General features: G+C 35.6%; 1 protein-coding gene across 1 annotated transcript in view; it reads left to right on the forward strand.

Moving 5' to 3' along the window:
• The first annotated feature begins 129 nt into the window (after positions 1-129).
• Positions 130-23,777, forward strand: part of LIN52 (lin-52 DREAM MuvB core complex component) — a 108,571-nt gene continuing 84,923 nt past the window's right edge. Inside the window, exons 1-5 of the mRNA XM_063090570.1 lie at positions 130-160; positions 4,526-4,600; positions 6,274-6,311; positions 9,807-9,873; positions 11,586-11,669. Of these exons, the coding sequence (XP_062946640.1) occupies positions 130-160; positions 4,526-4,600; positions 6,274-6,311; positions 9,807-9,873; positions 11,586-11,669 (295 nt within the window). The remainder of the gene's footprint in view (positions 161-4,525; positions 4,601-6,273; positions 6,312-9,806; positions 9,874-11,585; positions 11,670-23,777) is intronic.

Consider the following 23,777-nt stretch of genomic DNA (forward strand, 5'->3'; position numbering starts at 1 on the left):
GGGCTAGGCAAAGATTGCTCTATGGGGCGGGGAAACGAGACGCGGCTGCGAGTTGGGAGAGGGTTTCTCTTTGGAGGCGTGGTTTGTGAAGCTTCACTTTCCCGCCGACGGTTGACCACGTCACGTGACATGGGTTGGAAGATGGCGTCTCCCACAGATGGTAAGAACCGGCTTAGAGATCCTTCGCTTGCAACCTCCTTCTGTGGTCCTTTGGGAACGTCCACTCTCCGTCTGCCTTTCGAACACAGGTTTCTTTCCTCGGCTCCTCTCCTTTGCCATTCATCTCTTTTCCTTGGGATCCGTGCCCGTGTTCAGATCGCCGTTTCTTCACAGCGGCTCCAGGGGTGCCCAGTTTCCTCGCTGTGTACCTGGAGGCTGGAGAAGGGCACCAGCGAGGGACCCCTTCTGGGCAAAAGACTGGAGGTTGCCCTGGTCCTCCCTTAGCCCCATTTGGGTGAAACTGAGGGTCACGGGGGAGATGCTGCTGGGGGGAAAGGAGGTGACTTACCGTAGGTTTCTCCTTCTCGAGGCGCCCCTTCGAGGGGTCGGTTCTCTTCTCATTGAGCACGGATGGAATGATTCTCTCAAACCCTAGTAGGGGCTGGTGGCTGTCCTCATCCCGGGACTGAGCCTCAAGAGAAACATGATTCTCTCCTGTCTCCTTAGTTTGGGGCCGTTGCCCTGGCAGCGAGTGAAGCGGTGGACCTTCTCGGCCCCTCGCCAATAAGAGTCCTGAGGAACATGAGAATTGAGCTTTTTAGTGTAGTCTTGCACATGTCGCAACTTCTCTTGTGTCTGCTTTATGTATTTCATCAGGCCGAGTGAAAGAATAATTTCGGCTTATATGTTGTCTAAGATGTAAGTCATCTCAGGCAGCAGTTAGGTTTTGGTATACCCACGTGCTTTTGCACCCGGTTCTGTATTATAGAGTTAGAATCATACAGTCGTTTTTGATCTCAGTTTTTGCTTCTACCACCCCCATCCCCATGCCCACTTCATTAATGTGTAGTTTAAACTCCTCAAACAAACGCATTTTGTGTTTGGAAGTAATTTTGGAAGTTCATTGCAGGAATGAGTAAATTGAGGCCAAGGAGAGCTTTATTGAGTACCTGCTATATGAAAGGCGTAATGCTAGGTCCTTTGGGAGACGGAAAGATGCATCGAACATGTAAACCCTTTTTCAGTTTCATTTTAGATGTCGCCTCCCAAAGAGGCTTTCTCAGAACACATAATCTGGAGTTGGTCCTCTCCACCATTATTCACTATCTCAGTATTTTCATCGTCATCATAGTTATTCTGTTAATTTTGCCCCTTTCATGACAGATTATAAATTGCAAGTCTGTCTTGTTCATAGTTGAATCTCAGGGTTTAGCACAGAGCCTGGCAAGCAATAGGCCTTCAATTAACATTTACTGAAAGAATAATTAGATATATGCAAAAATAATATATTACTTTATCTTATTTTAACTGAGTCTTAAGTTTTTTTTGAGTACAGGTACATACTGTATAACAAATTATGGATGTTCAGAGTCAGAAGTAATTCTCCTGCCTGGGAGCTCTCTTGCTAAAATGCCTTTCTCTTGCCCCCCCGTCCCCCCCCCCCCCCCCCCCGCCCAAAATGGCATTTAAAAAGTCAGCCAAAGGAATGGGGAATTACTGTTTAATGGGTATAGAGTTTCAGTTTGGGAAGGTAAAAACGTTCTGGAGATGGATATACTGATGGTTGCACAACGTTAATATACTTAATGCCACTGAACTGTACACTTTGAAATCGTTAAAATGGTGAATTTTATGTTATGTATATTTTAAAAACTCAGCCAAGTGGTAGAAGTAGAGATAATTGTTGTTAAAATTTTTAGTTCATTAAGTTTTAGAACTATTTTCCTAGAGTTTGATTTTTCCCTGTCTTCTCTCAATTTCTTTTCCAGGAAAAGTTCTTTGGCCTGGAAGAGTATTGGAAACATATTATTCCTTTGGTCTTCTAGCCATCTCCGTGGTCATGTTATTTGCACTCTTGGTTTTTAAGATTTCATTTTCATCTCTTACAGTTTCATCCTTCCACCTAAAGTTTTCTTTTAAATCTGACAAAATCAAGATGAGCACTTTGAACTTAAATTCAGCTTCTAAATAAGTATGTCATCCTAAAGTATTCCACTGCTTAGCTCTCTCACTTCTATTTTTAGTGTTACACTTGTCTCTGTCTTTAAAATTTAATTCAAATAATGGTGATTTGAAAATAAGTTTAGTAATTTGCTCTTTTGTCTTTTTCATGCTAAATTTGCTGGAACTTCCTTTGAAAGGAGAAAATTGAAATCCAACTAAAGCCATTTAATAAATTTATGAGAATAAGACTCACAGCATAGTCTGAGTTATGTCCCAGACTGTGGTATCATAAGGTCACCCATGTTGGTTATTGGTTCCTACCCTCCCAACAAGTTTATTTATTTTATTTTATTTTTATTTTTTAAAAGATGACCGGTAAGGGGATCTCAACCCTTGGCTTGGTGTTGTCAGCACCACGCTCAGCCAATGAGCAAACCGGCCATCCCTATATAGGATCCGAACCCGTGGCCTTGGTGTTATCAGCACCGCACTCTCCCGAGTGAGCCACGGGCCGGCCTATAAGTTTATTTTTGTTATGGTTGAGCTTCCCATCAGTAGCATTCCTTGGGAATTTGAAAACTGGCATTTTGTTTTACACAGCTTTTCTTTGTTACCATTCTTGGATGTTTTAGTTAAGGCAATATTAGAGTTGAGTTCTTTACCAATTAAAATGCCATTGGAAATTCCCTAGGAATATTTGGTAAAACAAATTCAGTTTAGAAAAAAGCGCATGTTGAAAAATTTTATACATATGTACATTTTCTGGGGAGTGAGTCCATAGCTTTTTTTTCAGATTTCCAAAGATGTGGCTTTCCCAGAAAATTTTAAAAACCACTGTTTATAACACTGAATGAACTAATTTATCCACCTAGTTAGCAGACTGAGCACACGGTAAATACTCAACAACTGTTAATTTGAGCACCTACTGTGTGCAGGGGAAGAGTGGGGGGGGAATGGTGTCAAAGAATTAAGCAGGAGCTAGATCATGTAGGATTTTATAGGGTAGGGTAGTATAAATTCACAAATTTAGCTGGGAAGAAACCCTTTAAGCTGGAGAATGACATGAACTCATTGACATTTTCAAAAAATCAAGTTCTGGCTACTTTGTGAAGAATAGATTTGGGGGCAGGGAGGGGGAAGGGTAAGAATGGGAGCAGGGAGATCTGTCAAGAGGCTAGTTCAGGAGAAAAGTGATGGTTTTTTAGATTAATTTGGTTTTAGGGTATATTTTGGAGATAGAAACTATTGGATTTACTGATGGGCTTATTATAGAAGGGTAAAGGAAAAGGAGGCATGAAGGATGACATCTGGGTTTTTTTCTTTCTATTTTAATTTTTTTTTTAACATCTGGGTTTTTGATTTGAGAATTGGGGTTTGTGGTGGTGCTATTCCTTGAGATAGGGACGATTAGGAGAGTACGGTTTTGAACATATTAGGCTTAAGGGTTTTTCACACATGTAAATGGAGAGAGATGTGAAGTAGCCACTTACACATACAACTCTGAAGTTTAAGAGAAAGTTTTGGGACTGGAAGTGTAAATATGGAGTCTTGGCATACAGATGAAGGTAAAGGCTATGGGTCTAGGCGAGATAGAGAGTGGAGCAAGCCTGGGATGAGGTTTGAGTGGAGGAGGAGACTTGAGAAGGAGTTAGTGAGGTTGAAGAAAAAACCCAGCATAATGGTTTCATAGGAGCTGAGAGTGGAATGTTTCAAGGAGAGTGGTCAGTGTATGGATGTTGCAAAGAGGTCACATAAGAGAATAGAGAAGTGACCACTGGATTTAAGAACATACATATAGGTGAACTTCACAACAGCAGTTTCCATATATGTAGGGACAGAAGCCTGATTGTTGTAGATTAGGAGAGAGGGGGAGGTGAGGAAGTGGAGAACAGAATGGACAACTCAAAAACTTTGTGAAGAAGGTGTGGAGGAGGTCATGGAGTCATGAGAGAGTTTTTTTAAAGAAGGGATATTCTAGAGCAGGCTTGCTGGAGCATGAGCCTAGAGAAGGTAGAAACTGATGGTGCAAGAGAAAGATTATTCAAGATGTCCTTGACAAAGCAAGAAAAGATGGCATCCCAAGTCCTAGCAGAGGAGTTTATCTTTCATGGGTGCAGGGATATTTAATTGATTGTAATTGGAGGAAAGTCCAAAGGTATGAATAAAGATGCAGGTGGGTTTGTTGATACTCATTTTTTAAAAAAACACTCCAGTAAAATATCACTCCCATTTTATAGATTGGAGGAGTGAGGTCTGGTGAGGAGAGTGATTTATTTGTATTACATCATGGCCCAGTAGCATCAATAGTTATAGAACTCAAATCTGTAGACTTCCAGGCGAGTGTTCTTTGACACTGAAATGTCATAAAATATAAATTAATGTGTTTCATCTCTTCTGTGCTTATCTGGGTGTTTTGTTCTAGGGACAGATCTGGAAGCATCTTTGTTAAGTTTTGAAAAACTTGACCGTGCCTCACCTGATCTTTGGCCAGAACAATGTAAGTTTTTGCTTCTATATCAGAGTTGATGCAGGAGAACCAGTGTTCTTTAGGGAGACTTTTGAAGAGTTATCATTTAACTGTAATGATTAAAGTTTTATTTTACTTCAAAGAGAAGTAACCAAGGTCCAGTGTCAGGAATAACTGTTTGGTGTTTTAATCTTTTAGGAATAAAGTATCACTAAGGAGATGATAGTGAGCCTTTAAACAATAATTATTATTATGATTTTTGGGGGTGGCTGGCCAGTTCAGGGATCTGAACTTTGACCTTGGTGTTATCAGCACAATTCTCTAACCAACTGAGCTAGGAGGCTATGCTATCCCCATTAATTATTTTTAAAAACTACATCTGTGGGCCGACCCTGTGGCTCACTGGGGAGAGTGCGGCGCTGGGAGCGCAGCGGTGCTCCCGCCGCGGGTTCGGATCCTATATGGGGATGGCCGGTGCGCTCACTGGCTGAGCGCGGTGCGGGCGACACCAAGCCAAGGGTTCATAATCCCCTTACCAGTCACAAAAAAATAAAAAAATAAAAAATAAAATAAAAACTACATCTGTAATAAATTCAGATAATACTGAGATACATAAAGCATTTCCACACCTCCTTCAATCAGTCTTACAAAGTTAACCACTGCTAATAGTTTGGTATAAATCCTTTTGACCTTTTTTATGCTTATACAGATAAACAAATTTATTTTAAGTATATAGAGAGTTTTATGTTTGTTATAATGATGTAGTCATGTGTGTATGAACTGCAGCTTAACTTATTCCACTCAGTAATTTTTTTTCTTTTTTTTTTTTTTAAAGATGACTGGTAAAGGGGTTCTTAACCCTTGACTTGGTGTTGTCAGCACCACACTCTCCCAAGTGAGCTAAGCGGCCATCCCTATATAGGGATCCAAACCCATGGCCTTGGTGTTATCAGCACCACACTCTCCCAAGTGAGCCACAGTCCGGCCTTCCACCCAGTAATTTATTAATGGATTTTTCTATGTTGGAATGTGTAGGTCTACTTCATTCTATTAAATGTATTTTATTTTATGGATATACTATAGTTTATGTATTTATAACCTATTTGGAAACCTAAGTTATATCCAATTTTTGGTTTTACAATTTATCAGTGAATGTCCTTGCTCATAGATCTTTGTGTATAAGGAATAGGATAGGATGACTGTGTACGACGAGTGCCCATTTTCTCACATCTAGCCAATATTGGATAGTACTAATCTTTATTATTTTTAGTTTGCATTTCTTTTTAGTGAGGTTGAGCATTCTTTGATTTTTAAATATCTGATTTTTATTTTTCTGCTTAATGTGATTCTTCCTGTGAGACATTTAAATAAATAATTGGATTGACAGAACAGCATACCTAAAAAAGAAGTTTAAACTTTCTGATAAGAGATATCATATCTCACCTCTCACCCAACCTCAAAGTTCAGTTGAGGCATTAGTTTCTCAGACAAGCTTTTCCTGCCCTCTTGGTCTGATTTAGATTTCTACTTTTTGTCCTCCCATAGCACATGGCATCTTTCTTGGAGCACCTAAACAATATTATAGTTATTTATTCTCTTCCAGACTGTAAGCTCCTTGAAGGCAAAGCTGTTTTCTTATTATTTGAATTCTGTATGCCTGAACACCCAAATATTTATTGAATGAATTTTTTTTTTCTTTTTAGTACCAGGTGTTGCTGAATTTGCAGCTTCCTTCAAAAGTGTAAGTAATGCCTTACTTACCTAATGAAGTTTGTCCAAAGTTTTGCCAGTGGCTAAAAGCTCAAATCTCTTTTATTTCTTTATTTTCAAGAACAATGTTTTAGCCTTCAAATCATTTTGTAACTGCGGCCCTGTAAATTTGTTTATATTATCATCATGTTAATTGATGAAAATGTTTTCCTCTGTCCGATTGCTCTATTTTGACATTTTGACCTTTTCTCTTAACCTCTTTTCTCTACTTGAAAGCTTTTTAAGGTAAGGCAGTTGAAATATTTAATGTAACACCAGTACTCTTTATGCCCAAACTATAATTTTGAAGCTTTCTCTTTTATTTATTTGATGAGTTATAACCTTATTTTATTTTATTTATTTATTTTTTTTGCGGCTGGCTGGTATGGGGATCTGAACCCATTATGATCTTAACTTACACCTTCTTAGAGGATTTTGAAATTTCTTAGTGCTCCATGAGAAACCTGAAGGAAGACATCCATTAGAGCCACAGACTTTTTCACTTTCAGGGCAGCAGGCATTGTGCTTGATGCTCTAAATATTTTCCCTTATATATTCCCACAACCAAGAAAATATGATGATAATAATGTTAGCAAACACTTACATGGGGCTTACCATGTGCTAGGCACAGTTCTAAGTACTTTACATATGTTATTTAATCTTTCCCAATCCATATGAGGTATAGGTACTTTTGTTATCATCCCCAGACAAGGAAGTTACCCAAGTTTATAGGCTGTAAGTAGCAGAACCAGGCTCTGAACCCATTAGTCTGATTATTGGTGTCTATACTACTATCACCATACTTAAAAGTATTTGGGCCCAATGTTAAAAGCACTGGCTGGCAGCAAAACTTGAAAGTGACAGACCAGGATTTGAATAGAGATTCCAAAGTCCATGCTCTTTCTTTTAAACCATGCAGTTGGGGATTCTAATCTAACTCTCATAGTACCTTACTAAATGCTTAGTGTTCCCTACTCATTATTTAGAGTTAAAAGTGCTGAATTAAATATTAAGGTGCCTCTGGGCCTGAGGTTTTCAGGTCCCATTAGAGTATTTGTTCAGAGGGTCTGACTTTGTGGTCTCTTTAATTTGTTCAGGAGCTAGCTGTGAATACTGGTCTGTGCTTCTTCAGCGTCCAGTAAGGCCTGAGCATAAGGAGTTCAGGATAGCATACAGCTTTAGAGTCAAACACACTTGGATTTGAGTCCTGCCTCTGCAACTTAACTCTGTGATCTGAGCAAGCTTCCTAACATTTTTGAGTCTTAGTTTTCTCATCTGAAACTACCTCATAGAGTTCTTAGTAAAGAATGCCTAATTGCATGTAAAACACTCTCCATAGTGCCTAGGACATAATAAACAATACAGGGTAGCTATTATTTTTAGACCAGCTTCTGTTTAGTAGATGGTATGTAATTTAATTTTCTTTCGTTATCATTTATACTTAGTTTTCAGTTTAGTTAATTATATTTGGTTATATATTTAGTTATTTAAAATAACTAAATATTTTAAGATGTAAATATAAATGTGTGAATTTTTTTTTTTTTTTTAACTTGTAGAGTATGGTGTTTTTTAAAAAAAAAATCTGATTAAATATCTACACCGTTTCTCTAGAAATATGCACATACAAATTACTTTGAGTTTTGTTTCTGTGGGTTCAGGAATAACCCAGGACCCCAGGTTAAGATCCCCTGGTATAGTCTTTTTCCCTACGAGGGGTAAAACATTGAGTTTGACTTTTGAATCTTTTAAGGGAGGCAGTATAGAATACAGAAGGTCCCTGACTTAGGATGACATGACTTTACAATGAGAAACCATACCCATACAACTGATCTGTTTTTCTCTTTCAGTACAGTATTCAATAACTTACAGGGGATTTTCAGAACTTTATTATAAAATAGGCTTTGTGTTGGATGATTTTGCCCAACTGTAGGCTAATGTATGTGTTCTTCACATATTTAAGGCAGACTAAGGCTAAGCTATGATACTTGGTAGGTTAGGTGTATTACATACATTTTCAACTTAGGATATTTTCAATTTACAATGGATTTGTCAGTAGCTAACCCCATTGTAAGTTAAGAAACATCTGTAGTGGTTTCTGGACTAAGAGTACCTGGGTTTTGAATCCTGGCTTCTCTAGCAGGTGACCTGAGGCAAGTGATTTATAGGCTTCCTGTACTTTGAGTTTTTTTCATTTGTGAGATTGGGATAATGATACCTTCTTCATAGGGTTGATTTGGAGGTAAATGACATGATGCATGTAAAATGTTTTGCTTGTCACATAATACTGAGCGTATTAGTCTGTTTCTGTTGCTTATAACACAATACCTGAAACTGGGTAATTTATAAAGAAATGGAATTTATTTATTACAGTTCAGAGGCTGGGAAGTCCAAAGTCCAGAGAACACATCTGGTGAGGGCCTTCTTCTGTAGCAACACAGGACCTCACATGGTGAATGGGCTGAGCAACAGTGAATTAACCTTCTTACTCACTCCCCTTTTAAAGCCATCAAAACCATGCCCATTACTCCATGAAGGTATCAATCCATTTATGAAGGCACAGTCTTCACAATCTAATCACCTCTTAAGTGCCCCACCTTTCCATTACCATAATTGCACTTCCCACCCTTTTAACACTGTTACAGTGGGGATTAAGTTTCCAATATGTGAACCTTTGGGGTACACATTTAACCTATAGCACTGAGTAAATTTTATTAAAAAAAAAAAAAAAAAAGAGCAGGGCTCAAAGCTGAAGTAATGTTTCTCAACCCTACCCCTACCTGTTTCACAGAAACATCTGTGTGCATCTGTTGAGCTTCACAAAATACATATGTGGAGTCCCTTGCTCTGTTCTCTGCACTGGATCCTCCCTAACCCTTGATATTCTAAAGGAACATTTGGGGTGTGGCCAAGGCATTTGTATATTTTTAAAGTTACATAGGTGATTCTCATGTGCAACTAGGGTTAAAAACTTCTGAAAATTCTTAAACTTCTTAAAATTTTTAAGTTTTCTAAAACTTCTACCATAAAATTATGAAATTTCAAGTGATAACCATCCTGTTTTTTCTCACTTAAATTGAGGATTTTCTCATTCTTGATTCTTTGAATCTTTTCCTCTGCCAGAGAATGTTACTTACTGATTATTGTTTCAAACAGTTCAGTTGGAGGCTTTTATCAGAACTGAATTTCAAGTAATTTCTTTCATTGCTATACTAACTTGTTATGTATAAAACAGTAATAGTAGTCACACCTAATTCCAATATCATTTCTCTGAGACTAATTTTAAAGATGAGCAGTATTATTTTGTAAAAAGACTATTTGTTGGCCATACCTGAATCTGGAGAAATCTGGGTTTTTGTAATTATAATTTGCCAATATTTTCAAACAACCTGAAGGCTGTGTGACAAGATACATTTCTTACAAGAAGGAAGAATAGGGTCTTTTCACACTTTGTATGTATCTGAGTGGATATATTCTTATTTTCTGACAGCCTATTACTAGCTCTCCACCCAAATGGATGGCTGAAATAGAACGTGATGACATCGACATGTTGAAAGGTAAGTGATGCTGGTGACCTCTAACTTTTAACCTGTCATTTATGTTCCTCCATAAACCACTTTTCCAATTTTTCTCTCACTATTCCCATACCAGTACACTTCGAACTGAGCACTTAATCATCTTTATTCATAGTTCTTCATGTCTGGGATGTCTTTCTCTACTTTTTCCATATGTGGAAATCCTGCCAATTCAGGACTCAATCACACTAAATTCTGCTGCTGCTAAATTCTTTTAATATTAACTTTATTTTATATAATGCTTACAGTTAACAAAAATCTCTCACATAAATTTTCTCATTTAATTCTCATAAAGATCCTGTGAGTTAGGTATGTTGATATCCAAGTTTCAGAGGTTAACTTAACCAAGATTTATTAGAGAGAGTTAAAATTTAAACTCTGTCTTTTATTTTAGGTCTAGTCTCTTTTCATTATAACACAAGTGACTTATTTTAGGATTTATTGCCATATATTGTTGTCACTACTATGATATAACAATTCCTTAGTTGGTTAAGACCTGTTTTTTATTTCTTTCTATCCCATCAATTTCTTCCATAAAGAATACTATAAGTAGTGAATATTGTTATTTGATAAATGATTTGGAACTCAATCACAAAGGGGAAATTTAAATTAAAAACATTAATTTTCCTTGGTTTTGCTCTACTTTATTTATTTTAAGTAATGATAAAATTCATGAAGGTTGTGAAGTAATAGACTGAAATTAAGGTAAAAACCTGGGATTCTTGAGCTATTTAAGCAAATGAACAGATCAAGAAAGTCTTCTTATGTTAGATAAAGATAATGACTGCAGCATGATAAATGGGAGAAAAAATACCTTTATTTGATTACAGAAGAAATTTATTGTTCTGCATGAAATGCTTAAATACAGATTCCCTCTTCCAGCCATAGAAAAATTAAGTCTCAAGAGCATCTCGTGTTCATTGTTCTAAATTTCCAAACAGATATTTATGTAATATCTCATTAGCATACATTTCCTAAGGAAACTTTAAATTTTTAGTGAGGGATCATAGCATTATATTCCATGCAAATTAGCCTGTGTCTTAAACCTAAAAGGAATTGAATGCTATTTAAATAAAAATTTAGGAAAGTAAGTTTTTATTTTAAGTATACTGTGTTTTTACCTGGTAAACTTAAATTTTTTTTATAGGAATTTGATTTGAACAGGAAGTTTGGATTATATTATATTTAGTCTTTGTTTTCTAAACTTAGAGAAATGAGGAATAGTAATTGTTTCATCGCTATTTTATTGTTAATTGAAATAATGGGGACAGTGGAAACAATGTCCGTTTTGCAAGGCAGAGATCTGTCTGCATGGTTTTCTCATTGCTATGTCAAATTGCAAGGTTTCATATTTTAAAGGTGTATTCATTTCGTATGATAGTCAAAATGAGTATTATAAATGAATCCTCAGGATAAAACAGAGTATATTATTTTGTTTATGCTAATTCTTCTCTCATTAAGTGGGTAAGTTCATCTGAGACATTTTGCAGTAGTGGAAAAATTCACTAATTTGTGTGTGCCTATGTGTATGAGTATGTGTGTAAGATTGGGGGAGAAGAGATATGGATTTATTTTCTACTCATTCAATAGGAATTAAGCTTGAAAACTTTTTTATAAGGATTCCCAGCCCAAATGAGTTGTTGCTGCAGAAGTAATAGAAAGAAATGGTATTGAAATAAATGATTCTGTTTCAGAACTGGGGAGCCTCACCACGGCTAATTTGATGGAGAAGGTACGAGGCTTACAGAACCTGGCCTATCAGCTGGGGCTGGATGAGTGTGAGTACCCAGATCACATTTATTCAGGGTTACATGTTGTGTGTTCTATGACGAGTCTTAGTTATAATTTAAAAAGTACCTTTGTTAGGGAAAAGATAAGTGTTTTGAAGGTAAGAAGTCAATATAATCTAAAATATGCCTTTTATGATAGAGGGTGCTGGAATAATTACTGGATTTAATAGGTAAATTATTTATCTCTGTTCAGTAAAAATATATTGGAAACTTTTCCATTTTAAGCTATAGAACATCAACTCAAACTAGCTTAAGCAGAGAGAGACTTTTATTAGATCACATAAATTAAAAGTCCAGGAGTGGAAGTAGCTTTGAGGATATCTATATCCATGAGTCTTACTGATGTCATTCGAATATACTTTTGTTCTTGCTTTTGTTTTGCATTTCAAGACTCTGCTTCACTCATGCATTAGTTTTTTATTCTTTGTTGCTGCAGATAGCTTTTTCTTAGCTCTGGGGAAGGTGGCCAAAAGGAGTACCAGTTTATGTGTCTTTAAATTTCTATGATCTCAAAGGAAAAAAGAATGTCTTTTTTGAATGTTCCAAAAGAAAGTTCCTGGGGAAGACTGACTGTTCTATCTTGGCTCATATACCCATCCTTGAACCAGTCCTTTGGCCGAGTAGCATGGAGCACTCTGATGGACCAGGTTTGGGCCCTGGGTGCAGACACGGATGAGAAGGAATAGTCTGACCCACATTACATGGAATGGGAGGGAAGAATTGGTTCCCTAAAGGAAGGAATATATGACAGACCAAGAACATATCTGCTACCATGAGTAATACTTTAAAAAATTTCTCATTTATGCCTGTTAGCTCTCCATTCTTTTAGTTTAAAATTTTTTTTTATAAATTGTGGTCCTTCTTATACTGTGTTTATTATAAAGCTGGAAAAGGAATTATAGAAAATTCTCATTTTGTAATTGAAAGAAGAGATATTCAACATAAATACAGTGGATATTCAACATAAATACTCAAGGGGTACCTCTTATGACCTTCATGAATTTACAATTTGAGAATACTACTGCAGTTTATATATTTTTCTTCAAAAATGTAGGTTTTGCACTGATTGGACCAATCCTCAAAATAGTTTATAAGTTATTGTTCTTGTTTCTTTAGATCATATAGAGCATGTGGTGGATATGTTCACATCATTGATTTAAGTTACAGCCAAATTCAACATTTCTTTTTAAAATTTAATTTAAAATTTCTATTTTTGACTAACAGTAATCAGTTCCTTAGCCCTCCTTGTCCTTTCTTTATTTCCTTTACTGTCATCAGCAGATGGTTTTGTTATGCTGAGAAAACAGTTTTAATCTCTTCATGAATCGAGGAATAGAGAATTTGAGATGTGGTTGCTAGGTGGTCTGCTAGGTTCACTCATTGTTATCTAACTCCTCTGGTATACTGGTGATTTATTTCTTGTGATTAAAGTTTATGCCTTGGTAAAATTACTAATTACCATTTACATCATGGATTTCCAGGGTTTATGATGAAAAGGCAAATCAGTGATTATTAAATTTATGAATGGGAGGCTTTTATAATATTGAATTACTTGATTTTATTTCTAGCTTTGGATAATAAATGCTGTAATGATCATAATGATCAATCCTTTATCTGTGTCCATTTTTTAATGAAATAAATTTTATGCAAGTTTTATCAAGAAGATGCTGTTACCAAACGTATTTGTCAGCAATGTGAGTATTAACTGTAGTTAGTTGTAGCTGAAATTGCTTTGTTCCCTCTGCTTGGTTTTCTTTTTCTGCTTCCCTACTGAGAAAGGAAATGAAATATTTTGTCTTACTTTTTACTATGGAAAATTTTAAACATATACCAAAGTAGAGAGAACAGAACAATGACCTCATGTACCCATGACCCAGCTTCAATAATCAACATATGGCCAATCTTGTTTCACTTATGACAACCTCCTATAGTTATTTTAAAGCAAATCCTAGACATCATATTACTTTATTGCAGAATAACTTATGTGTTTCCAAAAGACAATTCTTTTTTTAAGTATAACCACAATTCCATTATTATGCCTAAAAAATTTTAATGCACTGAATATTAAATGGCCAATCAGGGTTCCTATTTCCCTGGTTGACTCACAAATGTCTTTATACAGTTCGTATGTTTGAGTCAGGATCTAAGTAAGGTTCATATACCATATTTTATTGATATGTCTCTTAAGTCTTGTTTAGTCTTGTCATAGTTCCACCTACCTTTTATTTTCCCTTGTCATTTATTAAACCCAGTCATTTGTTCTGTAGAATTTTCCACATTCTGGATTTCATTGATTACATACATCCCTGTGATAGTACTTAACATGTTTATTTATCCTTTTTTATTTCCTGGTAGTTAGATCTAGAAGCTTGTACAGATACAGGCTTGATTTTTTATTTTTATTTTGGCAAGAATATTTCATAGGTGGTGTTGTGTACATCCATCAGAAGGTACATTATGTCTGCTTATCTCTCTTTTTGTGATAATAAGGCTAATAATGGATAAAGGTATTATCAGTCTGATAAAATTCTCCATTAGCCATACACCCAGAGTGGCAGCCTTTGATCACTGTCTAGATCCACTATTTCATTATAGGTTGCAAGATGGTGATATTCTAATTCTGTCATTCCTTCTTATTGGCTAGAGTTTTTCTATAAAGGACTTTATCTTATCAACTATTTGGTTACTTTGAAAACAGTTTTTACTGGAATGACAGAATAAACGATTCTCTTTATTTACTAGTTTTCAGAATGAATCAGTTCCCTAAGAATCAATAAAGTCTATTCCAATGGGCTTCCATAGAATCAAAAACTTGGCATGTTTTTTTGTTTTTATTTTTGTTTTTTAATCCACACAATTAAAGCTGTTATTACTGATAAGTGTTTGTATTTCTAAAAACTTAAGGCTTTGGAGATGGGGGTTTAAAGTCACCTAACTCAGCTACTTTAAGCACTGAACCAAAACTGTACAACAAAAATAATTGTTTCTGCCAGATGAGTTCCATGAACACAGCTAAGATTTTTCAAAATTATTTTCTATTTCAGAATTTAGCATTATTTCAACTTCTGTAGTAGTGCTTTTCAACTGATTGCCATTTTCCTTGACCATAGTAAATTTAGGGGACATAAAAAAGTAATTTTTAAATTTAGAATTGGAAATACTTACATTGATGTATATTGGACTTCTTGGATTCAGCCTCTCTTTGTTTTATTGTGTAGTGATTTGCATACAAGCAAGATTTTTTTTTAAAGAATAGATTATTCATCTACTCTAGGGGTTGGCTTTTACTTGACACCCTAATCTGGTGTTTCTATGTCTCAACCCTCTTTCCTGCATTAATTGAGAGGATGACATGGATGAAAAATAAGCAGTAGGAACTGATGAATCCCCAAGGACCTGTACTGATAAAGATGATGGAAAGAAAAAAAATGCATAAAGTATTTTCCCTCAAAAGATGATTGTTTGTCACTTTCCAAGAACAGTGTTAGATGTTAGTGTAGAAATAATGTGAACCTTCTAGGGCTGATAATAACTGGATTGTGTCTTTTGCAAGGTGAACCCTACCTATGATTTGGTACATGACTAAGCCTCAGATAAATCTTTTGGTGCGCAGATTTTGGAATGCAATAACTTTTCTTAAAGGCATTTATAGCCTCTCAGGTGATCAGGTCCCCTTAGCTTGATTTGGTCAGTTAATTAATATGAAATTCTCTTGAAATATATGGAAATATGAAAAATTGTAAAACTCTTCCTTAGCTTGTAAAGAATTCCATTTCTGTTAGTTCCATCTGAGTTCAGTGTCCTTTTACTGAAATACTATAGTCACCTTCTAACTGGTTTTCCTGCCTCTCAACTACCCCATTCCACTTCGTCTTGTCTACTACTGCCAGATTAATATTTCTGAAGTACCATTTGCTTCTGTTTGTTCTTTGCTGATAAGTCATTGCTAGTATGATAAAATTCAGACACCTTAGTATGTCATTCAAAATCCTCTACACTCTGGTGATAGCCTAATCTCTCTAGCCTTCATACTTGACTTCTCCCCTCCCCAAACACCATATTCCCATTTGAAATCCTTGCTTTTTTTTTGAACACTTCCCCATCTTCTTAGTTCTGTTCATGCTGGGGTTTTTTTTTTTTTTTCCCTTCCCTCTCAAAAAGCTCTCTTTCATCAGCCTTTCCTTTTTCATCCCTGATCTAGAATTTGAGGTCTCTCCTGGCCTCCCAAATTGCTCCTAGAACAGTTTGTTTATTTCATTTGTAAGGCACTTTTACCATTCTTCTTGAAGATTTTGGTATGTGTCTTATCCCTTGGATTGATGTAACTTTTTAAGGTAAGAATGATATTTTTGGACTGCCTTTGTAGCCCATAGAGTACCTGATGTATAGTAAGTGTGCAGTGTGTCTTTGCTGTTTGATTGCCTTCAGGTAAAGTGATGGAATTTTCTTAATGAAGTCCATTTACTTAAAACTGAAAAGGTGGAAGTTTCTAGAAATTTGTCTTTTTCTGAGTAGTTGGTGTTTTAGTGATGAGAAGTAACATTTGAAGATGTCATGTCTGGAGTTTCTTCTCTTATGACAGTGGATGCTCAACCAGACAGAGTAAATATAGTGTGAACCTTGTTGTCAATTGCTTGGTTTTATCTTCTCCTTGAACTCTATTTCATTACTTTTATGACTGGGGCATGATTCCGATTTAGAAAGTTGCCATGGTACATTGCTCCTTTATTCCTAAGACCCACTGAATTATTGTGAATCCTGTTGAGTACTGATTCTCAGCATTTTTTTCCTTTTCTGATTTCCCTTCCCCTTTCTCTGAAGGTTACAAACCTTTTGGTTGTCATGCTAATGACTTACTTACTGGCTATCTTTGAAATATTTTTAAATAGAATATGAAAATTTGAAAAGCAGAGAATCATGTCATTTGAAACCAGGGCTAAACCCTGGGGGCTCTGATGCATTTATTTTTATTTTTGGTAATATCTTTATGAGATGTAATTCATACACCCTACAATTCACCTATTTATTGTGTGCAATTCAGTGGTTTTTAGTATATTCACAGAGTTATGCAGTCATCACCACAATCAGCTTTAGAACATTTTCATCACCTCTCCTTTAACTCCTCAGGCCTAGGCTACCACTGATCTGCTTTATGTCTCTATGGATTTGCCTAGTCTGGACATTTCATATGAATGGAATCATACATAATATGTGGTCTCTTGTGACTTGATTCTTTCACTTAACATTGTGTTTTCAGTGTTCGACTATGTTGTAGCACGTATCAGTGCTTCATTCTTTTTATGAGCAAATAATATTCCATTGTATAGATATACAACATTATATTTATCCACCAGTTGATGGGCATTTTGGTTGTTTCTACTATTCAGTTAGCATGAATAAATAATGCTGTTATGAACAGTCATGTACAATTTTTTGAGTGGACCTTAAGTTTTCATTCTCTTGGGTTTATAAATAGAAGTAGAATTTCTGGGTCATATGGTAACTCTATATCTGCCCTTTTGAGGACCTGTCAGACTGTTTTCCAAACTAGCAGAACCATTTTACACTCCCATCAACAGCATATGAGGGTTCCAACTTTGCCACATTCTTGCCCATACTTGTTATTGTCCTTTTAAAAAAATTATTAACATATTCATCCTTGGGTTTGTAAAGCAGTATCTTATTGTGGTTTGGATTTTCATTTGCCTATTAATAATTATGTTGAACATATTTGTATGTGCTTATTGGCCAGTTGTATATCTTCTTTGGAGATCTACTTGTTCAGATTCTTTGCCCATTTTTAAATTGGATTCATTGTGTTTTTATTATTGAATTTTAAGAGTTCTTTATATATTCTACAAACAGGTCACTTAGACATATAGTTTGCAGAAGGTTTCTCTCATTATGTGGGTTGTCTTTTTTCTTTTTTGATGGTGTTCTTTAAAGCACAAAGTTTTAAGTTTTGATAAAGTTCAATTTATTTTTTCTTTTGTTGCTTATGTTTTGGTGTCATACCTAAGAAACCATTGCCTAACCCAAGGTCTTAAAAATTTATTCCTGTTTTCTTTAAAGAATTTTATAGTTTTAGCACTTACATTTAGGTCTTTGATCCATTTAAATTAATTTTTGTATGTGGTATGAGATACGGATCCAAATTTATTCTTTTGCATGTGGATATTCAGTTGTCTCAGTACCATTTGTTGAAAAGACTATTCTTTCCGCATTGAATTGTCTTGGCATCCTTTTTGAAAGTCAATTGACCATAAATGTGAGCATTTATTTTTGGACTCTCAATTCTGTTCCATTGATCCATATGTCTTTTCTTATGCCAGTACCTCACTGTCTTGATTACTGTAGCTTTGTAGTAAGTTTTGAAATTGGGATGTGTGAGTTTTTCAAGATTGTTTTGGCTCTCCTGAGTCCTTTGAATTTTTGTAGGAATTTTAGCTCATGAATTGCTGTAGTGAAGTCCACTGGGATTTTAATAGGAATAGCATTGAATATGTAAATCACTTTGGGGAGTACTGCCATCTTAATAACATTAAGATGATCTATGAACGTGGTGTGTCTTTACATTTATTTCGGTCTTCTTTAATTTTTTAAATTAAAGAAATTAAATCTAACATCAGCATGTTTTGTAGTTTTCACGTATAAGTTTTACACATCTTTTGTTAAATTTATTCCCAAGTATTTTGTTCTTTTTTTGTTTTGTTTTGGCAGCGGGCCAGTATGGGGAACCAAACCCTTGACCTTGGTGTTACAAGGCCATGCTCTAACCAGCTGAGCAAACTGGCCAGCACTTTATTCTTTATGATGCTATCATAAATTGACTTGTTTTCTTAGTTTTATTTTGTTTGCTCATTGCTACTGCTGAGAAATACAATTAATTTTTGTATATTGATTGTGTCCTGTAACTTTCTGAACTTGTTTATTAGTTCTAATAATGTTTTAGTAGATTACTTACAGTTTTCTATATATAGAATCGTCATTTGTAAGTAGAGATAATTTTACTTCTTTATTTCCAGTCGGGTGCTTCTTATTTCTATTTCATTTTCTTGCCTAATTGCCCTGGCTAGAAATTTCAGTACAGTGTTAAATGGAAGTGGCAGAAGTGGACATCCTTTTCTTCCTGCTCTTAGGGAGAAAGTGTTTAAGTATGGTGTTAGTTGTGGAATGTTTGTAGATGCGCTTAAACGTAAATCAGTTCACACTAAGTATAAGAGGGGGGTCTTCAAAAAGTTTGCGGAAAGATTCATATTACCTTTTCATTCCATTTTTCGTGAACTTTTTAAAGTATCCTCATATTACCCTCTAAAAAGGCTTTAAGGAATTTAGCTTACTTCATTATAAGTAATTGCTTCTGCTAATTTATAGTCTAATCCTATATATTCATTAAGCAGTTTCAGTAGGACTGTTATTTGGCTAAATTTAATCACCTACTGTAGTTTTTAGAGCAACATTTTATTGTAAAAAGATTGAGACTTCTGCATTCAAACCTGATACTTTATCCCATTAATCTACATTGATGAAGTTGTCTGTACCAGAAACTATTTGGTGTAACTTTCTTTGGTGTTGGTACCAAAAAAGCTTCTGCTTTTAATCTAGCCTGTGGTATGGTAGATGTCTCTACCCTCTAGGCATGTGGTTTTTGGCAAAATGGCTATTTATATTTCCAAATTATTTTGCATTTAGATTAAATTCTGAAGAAGAGTTAGCTGTGTTGATGGTTAATTTTAATCTATGAAGGAAGGGAGGGAGAGCCTAATAGTGACTCTCATACCCTGGGTATTCATTTTCGTGGCCTGACATCAGGGTTATTTGTCTGGCTTCCATTATAAAGCCTATTCTGTCCTACCTCTCTATGATAGTTAATGGTAAATTAACAGCCCTTGACTGATTGAGGAGAAAAACCATCTAGACTTTAACCTCTAGATGGCAGTGTAAGTCTTACTGTACTACTAGCTTTTTCTCTACCCATGTCTCTTGAACTGGATTTCTGATTTAGGTAGAAAATTCTTGTGATTTTACTAGACTACCTGCCTAACTTTGTTCATACCTTCCTTGATATTTAGCTTTTGTTTTCATTTTCATCTTTACATGTTTTCTCTCTCTCTCTCTTTTTTTTTCTTTTTTTTTTTTTAACACATTTCCTTTCGTAAGCAATGTGTATTTTTGAAGCTGAGTCCCGTAGTTTCTCTTTTGTCAGAAATAGCATTTTGTTTTTGATTAAGGAGACTGATAGGAAAAAAATCCAAAAATGTAGTTGTTCAATACAATAGCTTTCCTTTTTTTATTTTTAAAATTAAAAAGGTTTTTTTAAAGAAATTCTTTACAATACAGTAGCTTTTTGGATATAAGACCCTCAAAATGGGTTCAATTCTCTTATCGCAGTCATCTCCCCTGCCTTGTATTCTGTTGGCTATCATGTGATATAAGGTAATGCCATATTAAATTAAAGCAGAAATGTTAGCTAAAATTGATGAAATAAACTTGGATTAATTTGTCCTTCAAGAAAGATTTAATTGTTTTAAAATAAAGCTTTCAAAAAGCCATTTTGAGTGATGAGATAATAGCAAAAGAATGAATCCTGTTCAGCAACTATTAGAGTGACTGCAAGCCTCTAAAGGGGATATGAAGATGAATAAAACATAATTACTATCCTTGTACAGATTAAAGTGTAATAGGAAAGGGAGATAAGACAATTAAGTGAATGATTCTTAATAGAAGGTAGAGGAGATAAGCTCCATAAGAGTACAAAGAATTATATGGGTAGGGAAGAAGTGGGCAATTGCATCAGATTGCTACAGGAATGGCAGATAAGTTTCATTTGTGTGTCAACATGGGTTGATTAGTAAGGACTGCCTCATGCCATTTAATTGAGGATTTTGAGAAGGAGTCTGGATTCATAGAAGTCAGTTAATGATGTCTCCTCTGGACAAGGTCAAGATGTGTGGTAGTATTTGCTCTTTCTAGACATTAGACATAGACCTTAAAGAACACATAGGATCTTGATGGCTGGAAATGGGAAGATAGCACATTCCAGGCAGAGTGAATGTTAGGAGCAAAACAGAGTTTGAAAGCTATAGCAGGGACTGACCAGTTAGCTCAGCTGATTATAGTGTGATGTTATAACACCAAGGTCAAGGGTTCAGATCCCCATACTGGCCAGCCACCAAAAAAAGCTGTATCTGCTCAAGGAACAGTGTGAGTGATCGAGTCTGGTCCCTAAGGACCCCAACTTACACTTGGGAACATAAGTACTAAGACTAGGGAGGAAATAGGGGTCAGAATGAGGAGGGCCTTGAACTCTAGGGTGAGGAGTTTGACTCAATGGTAATGGGGAGCATATGAAATGTTCCTTAAATATTTTAATGACTGTAACATTAACTATATGTTCATTATAGATGGCTTGTCGAGGCACTTTACTAAAAGAGACTTTACTACAAATTTGTTTATTGTAAAAATAAATTGAAAAAAATAACCATAGCCTTACCATTAAGAGATGACTACTGTTAACATTTGATGTGTATCCTGGCCCCCCTTATATTCCTATTACATATGGGTGTGTGTGTTTGCATTTATATTTGCACCCATACATATATACAACATGCTTTTTAGACAAAACTGAGACACTGGTATGTATACACACACACACACACACACACACACACACACACACACACACACACACACTTTTGGCTTGTGGGTTTATTTGTTTGTTTGGTTTTTTCATTCTATCTTGAGCATTTTCCTGTATCATTAAAAATTCTACTGAAGATTTTTGAGTAGGGAAGTCACACACACCTCTAGGAGGTATTGTTGCATAGGATGGAATGGAATGGTAGAGACAGGAGGCAGGAAGATATTTTGGGAGTCCAGGACGAAGGATTGAGGGCTTGAATGAATGGTGGCAGTGAGAATGGGAAGAAGTGTACTGACAGTAGCTATTTTATATTTGTAACTTTTAGGACTAGGTAAATATCTGGATGGATATTAGGGGATAAACTGAAGTTAGAGTTTACCGTGATGTTTTGAGCCTGGTTAACAAAGTCAGAAGGAGGTGAGATACTTGGTTAACAAAAAAATCACATAACTGTTTTACATGTCCCTTTGTAGGCAGGCATCTTTATTTTTTTAGAAATAAGTAAAAGCCATTTGTAAAGTTTGTTATTAATGGGGTGAAAGCTATACTCTAATCTAGTTCAGTCACATCACCTGGGCAACAGGTAATGTTTTAGATATATAATAGTGAGTTATTTGATCTCAGGGAAATGAATATGTGTGAAACAGGATATCCATAACTTCAGATATGAATTTATGAAGTCCCTATATTATTTGGCAGGTCATTAAGCCTCTAAGTGGAATGACTTACTTTTGTATAGTTTTCTTCCATAATAGTGCTTTTTCATTGAGGTAGCTACCTAGAGCTATTCAGGAAATTGTTACAGCCTTTGTGTATAGTAGACATCTAATTCTTTGTTTACTAGAAAAAACGTTCAGAAGTTTAAAATTTGAAGTAACAGTAATTGGCCCCAAATATTTGCTGTTGCTGCATCTGTTAAATAGTAGCTATATTCGGATTATATCAGCACTAGGATAACTCCTCCTAAGAGTGCAGACTGCAGTTTAGATGTAGTTGGAGATTTGTGGGACCTCTGATTGAGAGGAAATATACTGCCAAATTGTTTTTCAGAAAGGTACTTCCCACCCCTGCATTCTTGCTAATACAAAATACTATAATTTTTTAGTCATTGTAAACTTGATAGGTAAGATATTAGTATCTTGTTCTAATGTTAATTTCTTTGACTGTGAAGGTAAACATTTTTTTTACATGTTTCTTGATCATATCTGTTGACAAGGGCTGGAAATTCAAGAAAGTATACATTTTAATTATTTTAACCCGAAAAATAAAGCCAGAGAACTTAATTCAAAAGCACCCAAAGACAGTGTTGAAATCTGCATTTCTCAAATACCAATTGAAACTTATCCTGGTTTTCTATGTTTTATGCATTACCTTACCATCTCACTATAGACATTAGCATTGCATCCTATTTAGGTAGTAATACCCCATAACATCTAGAAACCCCACTTTGAAGGGATCAGGGTTATTCCTCATAATTAGAAATTGTCAATTTAGCCCTAGGCATTTTGTTTTTAAAAATATATTATGATAATGGGAAATTATCTTTTGTCCATTAGTCAAGTTACTTCATAAACCCAACATTGCCTCTGAAATGGCTTTACACACAAAGAGGATTTTACCGTAAAATGCTTATAGTGTTTTATTCTCTTCTGATATTTTAGGGGGAGGGGAAGATAGAGGAGAACAGTCAGGGTATAAATTAATTTGGATGGGGTTGATTTCAAAGTAGCTTTCTACAAAATGCATGATAGGTAAGAAGATGTGCATAGGGAAACAAAATTCAGCATTTGGGGAATAACCAAGTGAATTATAGTACATTTGTATATACATAATACAGTGTATCCATTACACATTTAAAAATACAATGTATTGGGCCGACCCTGTGGCTCACTTGGGAGAGTGCGGCGCTGGGAGTGCCGAGGCCCCGGGTTCGGATCCTATATAGGGTTGGCTGGTGTGCTCATTGGCTGAGCGCAGTGCGGGCGCCACCACACCAAGGGTTGCGATCCCCTTACTGGTCACAAACAAACAAACAATCAAAAAAATATAATGTATCCATTAAAGCATTAAAGAGCATTTAATAACAGAAAAATGCTCATTTTATATATAAGCATAATGGCAAGTGAAAAAACACAGAACACTAAACCAGCAGGTTCTTTTCTTTCTTTCCTTCTTTTTCTTTTTTCTTCTGTTTTGAGAGCATGGGCATAGACAAATGATTGGAAGGAAATATACCAGTATGTTTTAGTGGATATGTTGAGTGACTTTTTTTTCTATAAAATTTTCCAAATTGTTAATGATGAACATATTTTATTCTGTTGAGTAGGGAAAATGCTATCTAAAAAATAAAGAAAAATTGTATACCATTTTAGGAGCAAAATTATAGTTACTTGAAAGATCCATCTTCTGATTTCCTGGTAGTTTTTTGGGGGAGCGAGGGAGGGGAGAGTGGT

The sequence above is a fragment of the Cynocephalus volans genome, chromosome 3 (genome assembly GCF_027409185.1).
Source record: "Cynocephalus volans isolate mCynVol1 chromosome 3, mCynVol1.pri, whole genome shotgun sequence".
Lineage (NCBI taxonomy): Eukaryota > Metazoa > Chordata > Mammalia > Dermoptera > Cynocephalidae > Cynocephalus > Cynocephalus volans.